Genomic DNA, 19,500 nt, shown 5'->3' with positions numbered 1-19,500 from the left:
GTCCTGTTAGGGTTGATGTGTATGAAGAAGAATCATCTTTAGGTGGGGGAAAGAAGGATTTTAGGTGGAACAGGTGGACCCAATGAGAGAGTCCCTTGAGTTTAGCAGCTGTAGGAGTTACGAGGATTATCTTAAAAAGGACCCTGTCACTTTGGAGAGAGAGGTGAAGGTTGGTGACCTGGAGGAGATAAGAGGAGTTGGTCTCCAATATTAAGAGGTAATGGGCAGGAAACAGAGTGTGGTCAAGGTAGATGATGGTCAACAAAGTTCCATAGGAGAGAGCGAAGATGAGAGAGTAATGGGTTAAGCAAATGATCTGGAAGGGGAGAGCGCTTGGGCAAGAAGCCAGGAGTTAGGACTGGGCGTCCATATATGAGTTCAAAAGTTGAGATGAGGAGAGTTCGCTTGGGGAGAGTTCACAGTCAGAAAAGAGCAGGGGCAGGAGCTTTACCCAGTCAAGATGAAGCTCCTGTGACAGTTTAACAAGAGTAGTTTTAAAGGAGCAGTTAATTCTTTCTGATTCTCAAATAAGGAGTTCAGGGGCTGCTAAAGTGCAACTACAGGGTGCCCATCCCTGAATGGTTAGGTCTATCTTCTTTGATGGGTATACCATAGGTGCAAAAGAATGTCCTATTTGTTGGCCCAAGGCTCCAAGGGCAAATCCCTCCTTTTCTGTTACATAGAGAGAAAAAGGATGAGTCAGGTCAGGAAGATGTAAAGCTGGGGGGGGGGTGGCTAAGGAGGGCCTGTTGGAGTCTTTGAAAGAACTTGGTAACAGGTTTTAAAAGAGGTTTGTGGACTAGGACTAGGCTTTGTATAGAGGGCTAGAAAGAAGGGAAAAGGAAAGGACCCAGGAATGTAAAAAACTGGCTATTCCTAGAAAGGAAAAAATTTCTTCTTTTGTCAATGGAACAGTTAGAGACTGAATCAGATTCTTTCTGTCTAATGTAATAGCCTTATGGGTTGGGGTGATTATTAGTCCCAAATAGGTAACCTGAAGAGTGCACAGTTGGAGTTTAGAGGATGAGACCCTGTAGCCACGATTAGAAAGGAAATTCAGAAGAGCCACAGTGTCAGTCTGGCTGATTTTTAAAGAGGGACTACAGAGAAGGACATAATAGGTCAGAAGCCAAGGCCTGTCCAAATAGGTGTGGCCTATTCCGGAATCCCTGAGGTAAGACAGTCCAGGTCAGTTGGGTAGAAGAGTGGATATCAGGATCTGTCCAGGTAAAAGCAAATGTTTTGTGACTGGACATCTAGAGGAATAGAGAAAAATACATCCTTAAGGTCTAGAACTGAGAAGTGTGAAGTACTTGAGGGGATAGTANAAAGAAGTATGTAGAGGTTAGTCACAACCGGGTGAAGAGGCACCACTGTAGAGTTAATATATCTGAGATCCTGGACTAAAGGATAGGCACCATTGGGTTTTTATTTTACTGCCAGTACAGGGGTATTAAAGGGAGAAGAGGTAGGGCAAAGGAGTTTTTTCTCAACAGGTCAGAGATGATCAGCTTGAGTTCCCTGAGACTCTGGAGAGAGGGGGCATTGAGCCTGGGTAATATACCTGGTAGGGTCCAACAATTGGATGTCAACAGGTAAATGGTGTTTAGCAACAGAGGGGTTCTGGATGTCCCAAAATCAGACATCTACCTGTGAGGCTGGTAAAGGGAATGACACGGTATTGTTAGTAGGTTGGCTGGCTAAAAGAAGGAGCAGAGGAACCTCTAGTGATCTTTAGTTCAGGTGAATGCGGGAAGCAAAAGAGATAGAGGCTCCCAGCCTAGATAGGAGGTCTCTTCCCAATTAGGGTAGAGGACATGTGGGCACTACCAAAAAGGAATGGGTGAGAGGTACACCCCTAAAAATGCAATTAAGTGGTGGGGTATGATATGGATAATAATGTTGTCCTCCTACCCTGACAATAGTAAAATAAGAGGGAGATGCGGGCCCCCAAAACTCTGTTAGGACCTGGTAAGTTACTCCAGTGGCCAAGAGGAAAGAGATGGGCTGCCCACAGACCATGATATCTACCCTAAGGTCTCTGTTCGTGATGGCAGTGGTTGGGTCAGAGGAGCCTGGGCCTCGTCAGTCGGCCATAGCCAAGCCTAGGAGATCGGTTGGATGGTTATCTGGGAGTGATGTGCCCCCTATTTTCCATAAAATGGGGGCAATCAACAGCCTAATGTCCTTCTTGATGGCACTTAGGGCATGGCCCCCTTAGCTTGTGAGGATTGGGGCAGGCTTTGGCCCAATGGCCTTGTCAACCACACCTGTAACAGGTGCCCGGTGGTCTCTGGGTAGAGGACCATGAGCTCAGGGTGGCAGCTGGGACTGGTAGGACAGCCTTTGCCATCATGTTGTACTTCTGCTTGCGGACTCTCATCTTTCCCACTCACTTTGAAGGCCAGTGCCAGGACTTCTGCCTGTGGAGTCAGGGGTCCCTTCTCCAATTTTTTAAGTTTAGCCTTTTTGTAGGGGAAGCTCTGGGAAAAGAAGTGAGTCATTAAGAGCTGTTTACCCTCTGGGTTCTCAGGGTCCACATTGGTATACTGCAATAAAGCACCTTTAAGGCGTTCTAAATACTGAGATGGATTTTCCTGTTTATCTTGGATAACCTTTTAAAGTTTGTCAAAATTTAGCAGCTTTAAAGCTGCTTTTCTCAGATGTGCCAAAAGACATATAACAAACCTGTCCCTGGCTAGAATACCACCTGTGGAATTATAATTTCATTGAGGATCCAGGTCAGGCACTGTCTCCGCTCTGATTGAATGTACTCTGTTTGGTGAATCTCATCTGCATGCGCTATTGCTTGTTCCCAAACTCACTTGCGTTCCTCGAGAAGCAAATTGTTAGTAAGTATGACTGAGTGATATACTGAAATTCTTTGATAAAGGCAGAAGGATTAGAAGTATAGGATCCCAATCTCTTCTCTATCTGAGTGAGTTTACTCAGTGAGAAGGGGACGTGCACTCTGACTAGACAATCTACCCTCTACCCCCACAACCTCCCTTAAGGGAAGGACAGTCGCTGGGTCAGATTTTTATAGGGGTTGAGAGCTTGGGGTTTTGGTCATGGCCTTAGAGCAAGTAATAGGTGGTGTGAAGGTGGGTGCCAAAGTAGAACACTTAGAGGGGTCTGCACTCAGTGCAGAAGGAGGGAGAGAGGTGGGGGTGACAGGCCCTGAGTAGTCTCAGTGTTGGGAAGTCGAAGTAGCAGTGTGGGTTCTAGACAGCACAGAAGTAGGCCTATAGCAGAAAGGAGGTTGTTTATATGCTGGGTCCAGTATCGTAGTATTGTCTAGCAGGGTTCATGGCTAACAGGAGTTGATTTGGAGAGCAGGAAGAGCACATAGCAAGATTGGAATGGAGATAGGTGAAAGATTTTGCATAGGTAACCTCTTCCCATTTACTGGTTCGCTGGCAGTATGTATTAGGATCCTTAAAACAACTGGATCCAGACCTTATTTCCAAGGAATATCAATTTTGATGCCTTCAAAGGAGGCATGAACCTTAAGGACTCAAGGTTTTCTAGGAGACATTCCAGAGGTGTATCTGGGGTACATCTGAGGACACGTGGTTGCCCATGCTCTGGACGTTCCTGGTATGTTCTACCAGCATCCTGAAAACAACTCAGAAACCGTAAAGGAAATCAGCCAGGCTAGAGTGCCCAAGTCATCATGAGGACCTCTAGTGGCTACCCAGTATGTCCTGGACTTACTGTGCAAAGTGCTCTACCCTGGCCAGGGATTTCAGCCGACCCGCTAGGGCCTGTATGGAAAGTGCAGTGGAGAAAGATCCAGATGGGTGGTGTCTCTTTTATATATGGCTCTGTCAGTAACCCCTCAGTTCTTGGGCAGAGCTGGCCAGGCTCTGTTCTGTGAATTCTAGGCTAGTCCCAGCTGACAGGCCCTGCCAATAGTATGCCGGTGTCTGCATGAAAGTTTTTAGTGAACCTGTAAAATGGGAACATAGAAGTGGCACAGCTCACTTGATTTAAAGTTTCTGTGCCCCGGGACAGTGGTGATTCATGTGATGGAAATGGCTGGTGGTCGTGCTCCTCCTCCCTCCCCCGCTTAGGCCTTTGCTTAAGCCCCAATCAATTCTCCGGCATTACTCTTGGAGTAAAGTCTTAGTAGCAATTAATCCCTTTTGACTGGGATTTAAAACACAAGGGGAGGTGGGGTCGCCAAGAGTTCTGGCTCAGAGGGAGGAGGGAAAGTTGCAAGCCACTGTGAGGAGAGTTAGTGTGCATGCACGGCTGCAAGGCAGTGAGAATCTTACCGTGGATGGCGTGTTCTGTGCCTGCCACTGCGTCCACTGGGTGCCCCTCAGGCACACCAGATGCTGGTGGCTGCTGGCTTTTCCACTTAATACAATCCCAGGTTTTGGTACCAATTTTATATTTTGGGCAGATAAATCAAACAGCAGACCACGCCAAGGTGATTCCATGTATGAGAGCTTTATTATTATGCAGGAATGGGGAGGGCGGCGAAGGGGGTAGAAGGATAAAGAAGAGGAGAGAGAGAAAGAGGAGAAAGAGAAGAGAAGAGGAGAAGAGGATGAAGAGGAAGAGAGGAAAAGGGATGGGGAAGAGAAGAGCCTGGGCAGATGTTATACAGACTCTAAGAGAACACTAATGCTAGCCCAGACTTCTGTACCCAACAAAACTCTCAATTGCCATAGATGGAGAAACCAAGATATTCCATGACAAAACCAAATTTACACAATATCTTTCTACAAATACAGCCCTACAAAAGATAATAGATGTAAAACTCAGACACATGGAAGGAAACTTTACCCTATAAAAAGCAAGAAAGTAATCTTTCAACAAACCCAAAAGAAGATAGCCACACAAACATAATTCCACCTCTAACAACATAACAGGAATCAGAAATCACTAATCCTCAATATCTCTTAACATCACCAGATTCAGTTACCCAGTAAAAAGATATAGACTAACAGATGTCCCAACCCGTGGGACAGAAGATCAGGGTCTGAGGAACCACCTGTGGCAATAATGGGGGACAAGAACCACAAAGAACAGACAACAAGTCAAAAAATATCTGATCAAGCTGACAAATTTTTATTTTTTACCAGGCAGGTTTTATATCCATAGAAGCAGGTTATGGGGAGGGGGATGACTCAGAATCACTTTGTTTCTGGGGAAACACACCTGTTCCCAAAAGCAGGATATTGGCTAGGTAAAAAGTTCAGCAGGAGGAACAGAACAGAGTGGGTTGCTAGGTACCTGTCTGCAAGATCTATAACTATTTGTTCTTAAGGGGGTTACTACTTTCCTACAGAGGCCTCAATTTTTCCCACAGAAATCTCAGCTAAGCCCGTACTTTTCCACTAAGTCCAAGACATCGTAAGTAAGCACTTATGCCCAACAAGGCAGTTAATTAACCTTGAAACAGGGTCACTCTCAAAAAACAGACTGAATACATAAAAAGGACCCAGCATTTTTCTGCATACAGGAAACACACCTCAGTGTCAAAGACAGATACTACCTCATAATAAAGGGCTAAAAATCAATTAAATTGTACCAAGAAACAATTTGGAGTAGCCATTTTAATATCAAATAAAATTGATTTCAAAGAAAGGTTATCAAAAAAGATAAGGAAGGATAATTCATACTCATCAAAGGAAAAAAATATATGAAGAAGAACTCTCAATTCTGAAATTTATGCTTCAAATGAAAGGGCACTTACATTCATGAAAGAATCTTTACTAAAGCTCAAAGAATATATTGCACCTCACACAATAATAGTGGGAGACTTCAACACTGCTCTCTCAACAACAGACAGATCATGGAAACACAAAGTAAACAAAGACACAGTAAAACTAACACAAGTTATGGACCAAAAGGTTTTAACAGATATCTATAGCATATTTCATCTTAAATCAAAAGAATATACCTTCTTCTCAGCACCTCATGTTAACTTTTCCAAAACTGACCACATAATTGGTCAGAAAATAGTCCTCAACAGTTACAAGAAGATTGAAATAATCCCATGCAACCTGTTTGATCACCACAGATTAAGGCTGGTCTTCAACAGCAACAAAAACAACAGGAAGCCCACATACTCATGGAAGCTGAACAACATCCTACTCAGTGATAACATTGTCAAGGGAGAAATAAAGAAATAAATTAAAGACATTTTAAAATTTAATGAAAATGAAGACACAACATATCCAAACTTATGGGGCACAAGGAAAGCAATGCAAAGAGGAAAACTCATAACTCTGATTACTTCCAAAAAACAAATGGAGAGAGCATACACAGCTTAATAACACACCTGAGAGTTCTTGAACACAAAGAAGCAAGTATACCCAAGAGGAGTAGATAGAAAAAAATAATCAAATTCAGGGCTTAAATAAACCAAGTGGAATCAAAAAGAACTATACAAAGAATCAACAATATCAGGAACTGATTCTTTGAGAAAATCAAGAAGAGAGATAAACGCTTTGCCTGACTAACCAGAGGGCACAAAGATAGTACCCAAATTAACAAAATCAGAAATTAAAAGGGAGATATAACAATAGAAACTGTGAACTACAAAAAATCATCACATCCTACTACAAAGGCCTGTACTCAGAAAAACAAACAAACAAACAAAAAAACTAGAAAATCTGGATGAAAGCGACAATTTTCTAGACAGATACCAAATAACAAGGTTGAATCAGGATCAGATAAACCATCTAAACAGTCCCATAACTCCCAAAGAAGTAGAAGCATTGAATAAAAATCATCCACCCAAAATATGCCTAGGACCAGATGGGTATGGTGCAGAATTCTATCAGACCTTCAAAGAAGACATAATACGAATACTTCAAACTACTCTACAGAACAGAAACAGAAGAAACACTATGCAATTCATTCTATGAAGCCACAGTTATGCTGATACCAAAACCACTAAAGACCAAACAAAGATAGAGAATTTCAGACCAATTTCACTTACGAATATCAATGTAAAAATACCCAATAAAATTCTCACAAACCAAGAATCCAAAGAAACACAATCAAAATCCAAGAACACATCAAAATGATCATTCATCATGATCATGTAGGATTCATCCCAGGGATGAAGGAATGATACAATATATGAAAATCCATCAATGTAATCCACTATATCAATGTACCCCACTACATAAACTCAAAGAGAAAGACTACATGATCATTTTGTCACATGCTGAAAAAGCATTTGACAAAATTTAATATCCCTTCATGTTAAAAGTATTGGAAAGATCACGACTTAAGGCCCATACCTAAACACAGTAAAAGCAATATAAAGGAAACTAAATTAAGCAAAAATTGATGCAGTCCCACTAAAATCAGGGAGTAGACAAGGCTGCCCACTCTCTCACTATCTATTCAACACAGTACTTGAAGTTCTCGCTACAGCAATTATACAGCTAAAGGAAGTCAAAGGGATACAAATTGGAAAGAAAACTATTTATAGATAATATGATAGTATACTTACATGACTCCAAAAATTCCACCAGAGAACTCCTACAGCTGATAAGCAAATTCAGCAAAGGGGCAAGAAATAAAATTAACTCAAAAAAAAAAAAAATCAGTAGCCTTCCTATACTCAAAGGATAATCTGGCTTAGAAAGAAATTAGGGAAACAACACCCTTCACAATAGTCAAAAACAATATAAATAACTTGGTGTGTCTCTAACCAACCAAGTGAAAAATCAGTATAAGAACATCAAGTCTCTGAAGAAAGAAATCAAAGATGACCCCAGAAGATGGAAAGACCTCCCATGCTCATGGACAGGCAGGATTAATATAGTAAAAATTGTCATTTTGCAGAAGGCAATCTAGAGAATCAGTGTAATCCCCATCAAAATTCCAAATCAATTTTTCATAGAGTTAGAAAGAACAATTCTCATATTCATTTAGAATAACAAAAAAATGATGGATAGTGAAAACTATTCTCAACAATAAAAGAACTTCTGGGGGAAATCACCATCCCTGACCTCAGGCTGTACAGAGAAATAATTATAAAAATGCATTGTATTGGTACACTGACAGGAAGGTATATGAATGGAATAGAATTGAAGACTCAGAAATGAACCCATGCTCCCATGGTCACTTTAACTTTGACAAAGGAGCTAAAACCATCCAGTAGAAAGACTGCATTTTCAACAAAGGGTGCTGTTTCAGCTGGTGGTCAACATGAAGAAGAATGCAATTTGATCCATTCTTATATCACTGTATAAATCTCAAGTACAAGTGGATCAAGGACCTCCACATATAAACCAGATACACTTAATGCAATAGAAGAGAAAGTGGAGAAAAGTTGTGAGCACATGGGTACAGGGGAAATATTCCTGAAGAGAACACCAATGGCTTATGATCTAAGATCAAGAATCGATGAATGGGACCCCATAAAATTGCAACGTTTCTGTAAGGCAAATGACATTGTCAATAAGACAAAAAGGCAACCAACAGATTGGGAAAAGATCTTTACCAATCCTTCATCCAGTTGAGGATTAATATCCAATATACACAAAGATCTCAAGATTTTAGTTTCCAGAGAACCAAATAACCATATTAAAATATAGGGAACAGAGATAAACAAAGAATTCTCAACTGAGGAATCTTAAATGACTGAGAGGCACATAAAGAAATATTCAATATCCTTAGTCATCAGGGAAATACAAATCAAAACAAAGCTGAAGTTCTACAACACACCAGTAAGAACTGCTAAGATAAAAATCTCAGGTGATAGCAGATGTTGGGGAGAATCTGGAGAACAGGGAACACTCCTCAATTTCTAGTGGGATTGCAACCTGGTACAACCATTCTGGAAATCAGTCTGGTGGTTCCTCAGAAAAGTCAACACAGCTATACCACTCCTGGGCATATATATACCCAGAAGATAGTCCAACGTGTAATAAGTACAGATGCTGCACTGTGTTCATAACAGCCATATTTATAACAGCCAGAGGCTGGAAACAACCCAACAGAGGAACGGATACAGAAAATGTGGTACATTTACACAGTGGAATTCTACCCAATTATTTAAAAAATGACTTCATGAAATTCACAGGCAAATGGATAGAACTTGAAAATATCATCCTGAGTAAGGTGACTCAGTCACAAAAGAACACACATGGTATGCATTCACTGACAAGTGGATATTAGCTTAAAAGTTCTGAATACCCAACATACAATACACACACTATATGAAACCCAAGAAGAAGGAAGACCAAAAGGTGGATGCTTTAGTGCTTCTTAGAAGGTAAAACAAAATAAGCACAGGAGGAAATAGGGAAACATAGTGTGGAGCTGAAAGTGAAGGAAGAGCAATTCCAGAGACTACTCCACCTGGGGATCCATCCCATATACTCTTGCAGAACCCAGATACTGTTGTGGATGCAGGGAAGTTCTTGCTGACTAGAGATTGATATGGCTATCTCCTGAGAGGCTTTTCCAGAGCCTGACAAATACAGAGGTGGATGCTTACAGCCAACCATTGGGCTGATTGTGGGGTCCCTGATGGAGGAGTTGTAGAAAGGACTGATGAAGCTGAGGGATATATATATATATATATATATATATATATATATATATATATATATATATATATATATAATTTTACTGGTGTATAGTAAACAGTGTCAATTGGCCAGACACCCTGAATCCCCTAAGGACTTGACCAACAAACAAAGTGTACCCAAGGATGGACCCATGGCTCTCTCCGCATATTTGGCAGATGATGGCCTTTGTTGGACATCAGTGGGAGGAGTGGCCCTTGGTCCTGAGTATGTTAGATGCCCCAGTATAGGAGAATCCCAGTGTGGGAAGGTGGGAGTGGGTGGCTAGGTGGAGGAATACCCTCCTAGAGGAAGGGGGAAGCAGATGGGCTAGGGGTTTCTGAAGGGCAGACATGGAAAGGGGAAAATATATGAAAAGTAAATAAAGAAAATATCAAAGGAAACAAAACAATGTGGGAAAGATTCTTTGCTGTACAGTAATATAAGCAAGAGTGGTAAGCTGATTTAGTCAGAGAGGGAGAGAAGGACATAAAACTGAGGGTCAGAAAATAGGGTGCTTTAGCTCTGTGTTGAGGCTTTGCAATGCGTTAGGAAAATAGAAAGCATATAGCTATCTGTATTGTATCATTTTTGCTTGTGTCATTTAATAATGGATTTTTTGTTCTGTGTGTTTTTGTTTTTTAAATTTTACTGGTGTATAGTCAGCTTCATCTTTGGGTAGATTTAACTGGTAGATAAAAATGTAACACTCATTTCTTCAATAAATACTTATCACATATAAAAAAAAGTACTAAAATATGATTTTTAAGAGTGTTTCTGCAGGAGATTGGTGAGTCATTGATAGTGTGATAAAAATCTGCACCCGGTGTGATTGGGTATGTTTTAATCTGGTAGAAGTCCGAGCAAAAGAAGGGAGAAAAACTACAGTTTTTTTTAATTTCATGGGATTTCAGTCCTCTGTTCCTACCTTTAGAAACAAAAATACTGGGCTCTCTTGACTCTATATTTGATGATTTAACTGAATGCCTTCCTTGATTCTTATACATTTCACATCTAATTGAGACTACTAAAATTTTGTTTCCTAGTTTTAGGGCATTTTGATCTTGATTGAATCATAAGCTACATATTTTAGGTGCCCAAGGTTATGGATAACCTTTTGCGGGGAACATAAAGATATAAATCAATTATAATATTGTCAGCAGCCAATAAGTAGATGCTAAAAAAAATAGCAGGTAAACTTCCTGAGATGGGTTCACCTTGGCTTAGATAGGTAAATGCTTTATTATTATACTGCAACCCGAAATATCTAGTAAAAACAAGACAAACCCACTTCCTTTTGCATATATTGAGGCGCAAAGCTAATACTCATGTTTTCCATCTTTCTGTTGCTGGCTATTTGGTGTGCTATATCATGGTACAACAAGATACTAAATCTTACACATCCTATACAGAAATGTAAAATGGGTATATACCCAACCAAAATTATTCTTACTCTGAAACTATGTTATAGATAGAATAAAATATAATAATACAGAACACTAATACCAAAACACGGGGTTATAGGAAAACATATGCCTGAAAAGGTAAAAGCGGCTATCATAGATTTGATTTGAATTATTCATAAAACTTGTCATGAATGTGAACATTATAGACAGATCAGCTAAGGTTAAGAGAAAGAAAAATAATTTAGTAAAAGTTCAAATTTTCTTAGAAAATAAGGAAATGATTAAGGTAAGAATTTTGATAAAAAAGTATGGTTGATAAACCAATTCTGATGAAAGCTCTGAAAAAATTGTAAGCAAGGTACTGAAAATATTAATCAAAGAACAGACTTGTTAAAAAGGACATACTTAGCTAAAATGCATATCATTGCTAGGGGTATGTAAAACACAGAATTGAAGAGCTATTACCTAGGATATATGATAGAAAAATTATAGGCAAATCATTAAAGAAACTATGTAGCTTTTTATAAATATAAAAATAATACACAAGAGGAAAGACATTATTCAAAGACAGGAGTCATCATTAAGTTGAAAGTCAAATTTTTTTTTTGTTTTGTTTTCAACACTTGCAGTCTGGTCTTATAAACATTAAAATAATATCTTTTGAGAACAAAACAAAGTTATCACAAAATAACGACTATGAAAGAGGCTATTTTGCACAGAAAAGAACAGGCTCTATTCAGTAAAATAGAGAAGTGTCCTTAAACAACTCTGCAGCAAGCTAAGAGCTTGAGATCAAGGCTTATACAGAGCTATCATTGGAACGTCCGCATCCCTTGCCCTAGGCATCTCCCAGTCCAGCACTGTTTTACTTACTGGTTTATATCATGACCCATGTATATCCAAAAATACCTATTAGTGAACTTTGCAATGGCTTTGTGATATTGATTTTGTTCCAGTAGCGAATGCATAGTCATTAAACTGTAGTAGAATGATGGAGTATACAACATTCCAAAAGATATCATTATATAGTCTTGATCTCAGGCAGAGTCTTCACTCATAAGGTGAGATATCAAATAATATTCCTAATAGGGGGATAGCTAATTGAGTCAAAAAATGTAGCATTCATAAAGAATAGTCATCTAGTAAAATGCTTAAATGACATGAGGCAGCCCATGAGATTACACAGCTATAGGTCCACCAGTTCAAGTCTCTGGCCTAAAGACAAAAGACTCCAAATAGAGAGCTGTTGTCTAGATTGATTCTAGCAATGTAAAGAAGTAAGAACTGCCTTTGATCTTGTAGGCCCAGTGACTGCTCTGGAGATTACAGAATATTTGACATTGAAGTCATTGAGATCAGCCCACAGATTTAGATCTGAATGTCATTTTCCAGGTTCAAATTTGGAATTACTTGAGTCATGTTACCTATTCTTTTTCCTCACTTTTTTTTTTTTTTTGCAATACAATTGTATATTCTATGTCAACTTCAACAATGTAGTTTGAAAGAACATATCTTGATATGAATTTACAGGTCTACAGATGGGTAAGCAGTACCTCTGGATAACTCATATTGCGTATGTTAGTTATTATTATTATTATTATTGAACTTCTGACTTAATTCTAGATAAGATAAAATACTTAGACCTACTGAGATAGAATCAATGTGTTTGAATGTGACAAAGACACAGATTTTAATTGTGAAGGTAAAAATGATATATCATTTATACATTTCCTCATATTTTGCATTTTGGCAATTTAATTCATAATACAGTGCTGTTTTCAAGTAGTTAAATTATAGTATTTCTGTCATCATGAGTGGATTAACATAATTATTCCAGTTGTTTACAGATGAGTGTAGCACTGTTATATTTCTTGTTCTCTCTCACCTATATTTCTCTATCTCATTCTTATTCTCACTCTCTACCTTCCACACCAACTTTCTTTTCACATAGCATGAAAGCACTCACCAGATTCGGCTCCACCTTCATAGAGGAGTTGAAGAATGAGACAGATATTACTTCATACTATGATCTTATTATAGCACAAAAAATTCTTTATTTCAACAAAGCAAAAGTCCCTACTCTCTCAGATTCCCTTGCTTTTGTTTCCACAGTTTCACTTTCCTAAGTACTGGTTCTCAGAGAAAACCTGCTATGAACAGCTCTTCATTTTTTTATGCACTGTTATATGGGTGCCTTTAGCAAAATTTAGAGTTCTATAACCTCTTGATTGAACTTTCTTTAGTGGGTCTATTTTCCCAGAAATATGCTATCAAGAGTGTTTCTTGGCACAATGAAACCTTTTCTTATCTCTGAACCACAGTTTCTTTTGCAACTGAAGTATCTCAAGTTGACTCACTAAAGCCTTTCTACTATTGCCTACAATCAGAAATGGACAGAAATGGATCAAAACATTTACTTCTACTGAGAGAATTCTTTAAAGATACATTTTCCTATGGGGAATAAATGTTTGTTTCAAAAATAATTACCCTTCTCTTTCTCTTATCTCCTGACAAAGGCATAAGGGAATATTTCTTATACATTATCTTTACTCATGGCATAGGAGTCTAGTATATAAATAATATAATAGTGTGGGCATTATATCAGTCAGTTTTCTTTCAGGGTAGCAAAATACATGAGAAACTCAACATTATGCAACTTAAAATTGGGTACTATTTATTTTGGCCTACATTTTTAAGGTTTCATGCTATAGTTAATTAGCCTAGATACCTTTAAGGCCTGTTATGAGACAATTCTTTATGGTAAGAGTACAGGAAAGAAAAGTATCACTTATTCCTCAGTAGTCAAGAAATTAAAAAGAGAAAAAGAAACAAGGCCCAAAAATCCATATGGTGGACATTCCCTTCACATCATAAAACATCCCATTATTTACACCTATGGTGGTTTGAATGAGGAATATCCCCAAAATCTAAGTCATTTGTATATTTTATCTCTAGTTGATAGCATTGTTTAGGGGAAGTGTAGGGTGTGTGGCCTGCTAGAATCAGTAAGTCATTGAAGACAGGCTTTGAGAATATATAGCCTTACCCTACCTCCAGTTCTTTCTGCTTTTTGTTTATAGTAAAAGATGTAATCTCTCAGTTTCCTAATCCTGACTTCATGGCTTCACTTGGTATCATGCTTCCTCTCCATGATGGACTCTTTGACTTCTGGGAACAGTAAATCCTGAAAAAAATCTTTTTTACAACTTGCCTTTGTTGTTGTGATATTTGAATAAGAACAGTCCCCACAGGCTCACATATTTAACTGCATAGTAATCAAGGAGTGGCATTATCTTCAAAATGGGGATTAGGATTGGCCTTGATGGAGAGAATTGGTCACTAGGGGTGGGCTTTAAGGTTTTAAAAGCCCACACACTGCCTAGTTTTGCTGCTTCTCTGCCTTAGAATCAAGATGTAGTGCTTTCAGCTCCTGTTTTACAGCAGTAGACCAGTGACTAAGATTGTCATCATGCTTTATCACAGCAACTAAAATAAAAGTAAAATAGTAGTTGGTACTCAGAGTAGGGAGTTACTGTGATGAACCTGACTGTGTTGGTTTTTGGTGAAATGGGGAAGTCTTTAGAACTTTGGGATAGAAAAGTGGTTGAATGCTATAAACAGTAGAGTAGGCCTTCCTAGCAGGATCCTAGAAGACAGCACTGAAGGCAAAGTAGATATTAGAGACCTGACTCAATAGATCTCAGAGGAAAGCAAGGACATTAACAACACTGGATTAGAGGCCATTCCTGTGATATGCTGGAAAAGAATACAGCTGTCTCTGCCCTCATTTTAATACATTCTTTGAGGCTAAATTTAAAAGCAATAGGCAAAATGATTTGTTGAAGGAAAAATCAAGGCAGTATAATATTGAATCTGTGGCATATGTATAACTTATGTTGTTCATGTAAATTGACAGTTGAAAAGATAAATTGTAGCTGAAAGAAGTACAAAATAGAGAGACAAAAAAACAGTCAAGTTTACATTTGCATCACAAGTATTTGCCTGAAGAGAGGTTAAATTGTTAAGGAGGTTAGGGTCATTAAGGAGAGACTTGCTTTGCATTAGAATAAAGGCAGAGATATCCTCAGGGCCAGACCCTACCCAGTTAAGCTTCCACTGTGAATGGAAAAGATTTTGATTAATTCAAGGAGCAGAATTCTATCCCAAACTGGAAACCAGACTGGGGAATGTGCTTCATGTGGTACTTGTTTTAGAGGCTTTAGAGTCATAGATTCTTTTCCTATGTTTTATATAGACAATGAGAGGAGGCTTCCTATGACAGGGAATTCTTTCTGTGAAAGGAGCTGAGATGCCATTGTCTGAATTTATAAAAGAGAAGTGAGCAATACTGAAACTCTGAAATACTATAGAGATATTTAAAATTGAATTAAATGCAGTTTTTATTATATATATATATCTATGAACCTATGGGATCCAGTGAATAGAATACGGTAGTTTGAATAAGAAATATACCCCATAATCTCAGACATTTTAACACTTGGAAGCTAGTTGGTGGTACTGTCTCAAGATGTTTAGAAGGTGTAACCCTAGTGTGGATATAAGTCACTTATTGGTTGTGGGCTATAGAAATATATAGCTTTACCCTATATCTAACTCACTCTCTCTGCTCCCTGCTTATAGTAAAATGTGTAATCTCATACTTTCCTGTTTCTGATATCAGACCTATAACATATATCCATGTTTCCCAGTGAGGATGGAATACTACCCCTCTATAACCTTAAATCCAAATAAACTTTTTTTTTTCAAATAATTTTCCTTGGCTATGGTGTTTTATCACAGCAATTGAAAAGAAAATAATACACCACCTCAAAATGTCTCCCACTTTACAAACTTTAGACAATGCTACAAAATGTGATCCTTTAAAGATATGGAAGAAGCAAACTATAACAGTGTTCTAGTTATGAAGGGAAATGAAATTTAAGACCTGGGATTCATGTAACTTATGTCAAATAAGTCCAGAGAAAAAAGTTGTAGGCTTGGAAGCCTGAGGCAGAGAACACAGTGCGACAGTCCTGGGCACACCCAGGCAGGCCATTGTTGGAACATTCCTGGGACTGATGTTTTGGAATCATGTGTTAACCAAATGTTCCGCTGACCCACCCCTCAGGTCTCCTAACACTCCTGCTTTTGCACGTACCATTCTGTAAATGTGTGGTCATTCTGCTGATGTTTAAATGAGAGGATCACAGGTAACCACACCAATTCTTGCTAGCCCCTCCTCCTCCCCCTATAAAAACCCCTAGCTTTCAGGCCGCATGGTCGATGCCTCTATCTTCTGTGTGAGGTACACATCGGCCGGGAGCTCTGCCAATAAACTACCTCGTGTTTTTACATCAAGATAGATTATTCGTGGTTTTTGGGTGCCACCTTCTCGAGACTGGCACCCCACAAAAGTCTTTCAGTTATATGTTCCCTAAGATATTCATTTTCTTGTGTTGGTTTTTAAAGTTTCTAATCTTATCAAATGGATCATAAATATATCAATAATGTTATTTCTGAAAAATTTGGATTAACAGTTTATTTTATATTTATTCAAGTTTTAGTATTATAGATTCCCTCTGAATGTATTTTTGTTAAAGATAAAATTAAAGGATTTTAATTTATTTTTACTTTAAATATATTCATACTATATGGAGTTAAGTACATTTGAACTATTCATACATAGAATAATATATATTTTCGTAACTCTTTAAACAAGTTAGTAAGGTAATTGAATGAATCCCCAACATTTTCATTTAAAGATTGAAAAGAAAGCATAAGCTTATATTTGTTATTAAGGTTTATAAACAACTGGCCCTCCAATTAATTAATTAAATTAATTTAATTTTAATTCAATAAAACTGGATGAGGTAGAAATATTTTTAAAAAAATCTTTAATCCAAAATGGTTGAAGACACCGGGAAAGCATGTTCCATAAAATCATCTAAGCTGGACTCATGGGGCTCAGACTAAAAGCAGCAATCAAGGAACCTGTAGGTCTTCTGCATATACCTTATGTTCATTGGCTTGGTGTTTTGAGGTCACTCCTAACAGTAAGAGGGAATGTTTCTGACACTCTTCCCAGGTTTTGGAACACTTTTACTCCTACTAGATTGTCTTGCCCAGCTTTAATGTGAGGGCTTGTGCCTGGTCTTATTTTCTTTTATGTTGTTATGCTCTGCAATGTTCAGTTGATGTCCCTTGGGATTCCTGGTCTTTTTGAGGGTGAGGTTGGGGAAAAAAGGAATCTATCTAAGGGAGAAAGGGGAGTGGCTGAACTGGGAGGAGTAGAGGAATGGGAAACTATAGTCAGGATGTATTGTATGAGAAAAGAATGAATAAAATATTTAAAAATAATCTTTAGAATTAGTGAAATATAGATTTGAATTTCATATAACCAAGTTGTCATTATATGGCTATATGAAATTAATTTAAACAAAATTGTTTCATGATATTTCATGGGAACTGAAGAAATTATTTAAGCAAAGTAGATTCAAAATGACAAATTAAAATTTTAGCTCTTATATGTTAATCCTAGGTTTGTATTTTATATATGTGGAGTATACAAACATGTACATCTTAAAACTGTAAATGGGGATCATGAGAGGAGAAAAAAGTCAAAGTATTTGATATAAAAGCCAAAATAGGAGTACTGAGCAGATGATATAAACTAATGAGAGATTTCAGGAAGACTGAGGAATTAAACAGAAAGGAAGATCATGAAGTCAAGAGTATGTATGAAGATACACACGGAACTTCATTAATATGTTAGTTTTCAAAATTTAAATAAAAATGTAGTGTTTAGCAAAATAATTACAAGACAATATAGTGCTAACCTTGTGACCTGGTTAACATTCATTGTTCTTATCCTGGTTAATAGTGAAAAAGAAAAGCAAGTGACATGGGAGCAGAAACAACCAAAAATATAAAATTTAATGTGTATAAAAGTACAAGCTTTAAAACTTTGAAGAAAGCATATGCAGAAAAATTATTCATGGTTGTTAAAGATATTAGCACAATTATGGAATAAACTTATACTGCATTGAGAAAAACTGTGATGAGAGCAACAGAAGCTTTAGCTTAATTTACCAGAAACTCAGACTTTTAATACTATGGATTAATCTGAAGAATAACTGAGTATGCTACTAAATAGCTTTCCTACTAAAAAACAACTCTCTGGGGGAGTATATTTTCAGGTTTTGCCATTATAGCTTGCCAAAATTATTATAGCTATGCTAGAAATGGTTCAGACTACAGACTATTTCTTATCTAGCAAGAGGATACCACAGCAGCATCAACACCGTTCTAATTTTTCATACTGAACGATGTAAGGAGTTCTGAAGTAATAGGAGATTTTACTACAGTTTGTTGAAAACTGCTGAGGTCAGGCAATACATGGCTGGACCAGATTCCCTGCAAGGAAGTTTTGTAAGGATTTTTAAGAGACTCTAAAGGTTAAGCCTAAATTGTGATAGAATTACGAGGATGTTGGCAATGGTAGGACTGTGGTATGGCAGCCAAATAAAACTGTAGGGAGCAGAATTGGAAGGGTAGGTCAGCTCAAGGCTTTTGAAATCCAAATGTCACTAAGAACTACAGATATAATGCATGAAATGACTGCATTTGGTGTTTAGTCTGCTATTTTTAGACTTTGCTTGGACCAATTATTTTGTCATATACAATGGTCCTTTACCTACATTCAAAATGAGAATATTTGCCAAGAATTGTTCCTTATGTACCTTGTATATTTACTTGTTTATTGATTTTTATGGCTTCATATTAGAATTTTTCTTTGAGTTGTCTTTAGAAGAGACTTTATAAAGATTATGAGGAAAATAAAAATTAGAAAGAATATATTTTGCATTATGACATGGCCATGTTACCATGGAGGCCAAGAGTAGAATGTTATGTTTTTAAATCATATGACAGCTGTACGGTGTGTGAACAGTGAGAGATTTTGGAACACTCAGTCCTAAATAGGATATCCTCATCAAGTCTCTGCCCTCAGAGCTCAGGGAACACTGCAAAAGAGGAGGTGGAAAAGTGTTGAGAGTCAGAGGGAATGGAAGATACCAAGGAACCAAGGCCTTTTACACACAACAGAACTGGTACACATATGAACATACAGACTGACAGAATGCACAAGACCTGCTCAGGTTCAAGGTAGACAGCACTGAAAGGGAAATTGAACAAAAGTCCATACTTCTAATCAAGAAGTTCCCTCTAATCAACAAAATGATTGTTAGTATTATGTCTAAACTCTACCCTACAGTTACCTAGCAATAGCCAGGTATGCCTGACCTACTATAAAAGGGACTGCTTGCCCCTTCCTCAGTCTCTTCCTCTCTTCCTCTTGCCTCTCTCTCTTGCCTCTTTCTCCCTTGCACCCCTCCTCCCCATCCCCTTGCCCCCTATCTCCATGTGGCCATGGCCGGCCTCTATTTCTCTTCTCTTCTCTTCTCTTCTCTTCTCTTCTCTTCTCTTCTCTTCTCCTCTTCTCTTCTCTTCTCTTCTCTTCTCTTCTCTTCTCTTCTCTTCTCTTCTCT

At 38.1% G+C, this 19,500-nt stretch overlaps 1 protein-coding gene across 1 annotated transcript in view; it reads right to left on the bottom strand.

Annotated features, from left to right (window-relative positions):
* Positions 1–352: 352 nt before the first annotated feature.
* Positions 353–19,500, bottom strand: part of LOC110314471 (histone H2A-Bbd type 2/3-like) — a 74,550-nt gene continuing 55,402 nt past the window's right edge. Inside the window, exons 2-3 of the mRNA XM_021188803.1 lie at positions 2,271–2,423; positions 353–469 (exon numbers count right to left, since the gene is read on the bottom strand). Of these exons, the coding sequence (XP_021044462.1) occupies positions 353–469; positions 2,271–2,423 (270 nt within the window). The remainder of the gene's footprint in view (positions 470–2,270; positions 2,424–19,500) is intronic.

The sequence above is a fragment of the Mus pahari genome, chromosome X (genome assembly GCF_900095145.1).
Source record: "Mus pahari chromosome X, PAHARI_EIJ_v1.1, whole genome shotgun sequence".
Lineage (NCBI taxonomy): Eukaryota > Metazoa > Chordata > Mammalia > Rodentia > Muridae > Mus > Mus pahari.
The sequence above is the reverse complement of the archived record's forward strand: the minus strand, read 5'-3'. Positions and strand labels throughout refer to the sequence as shown.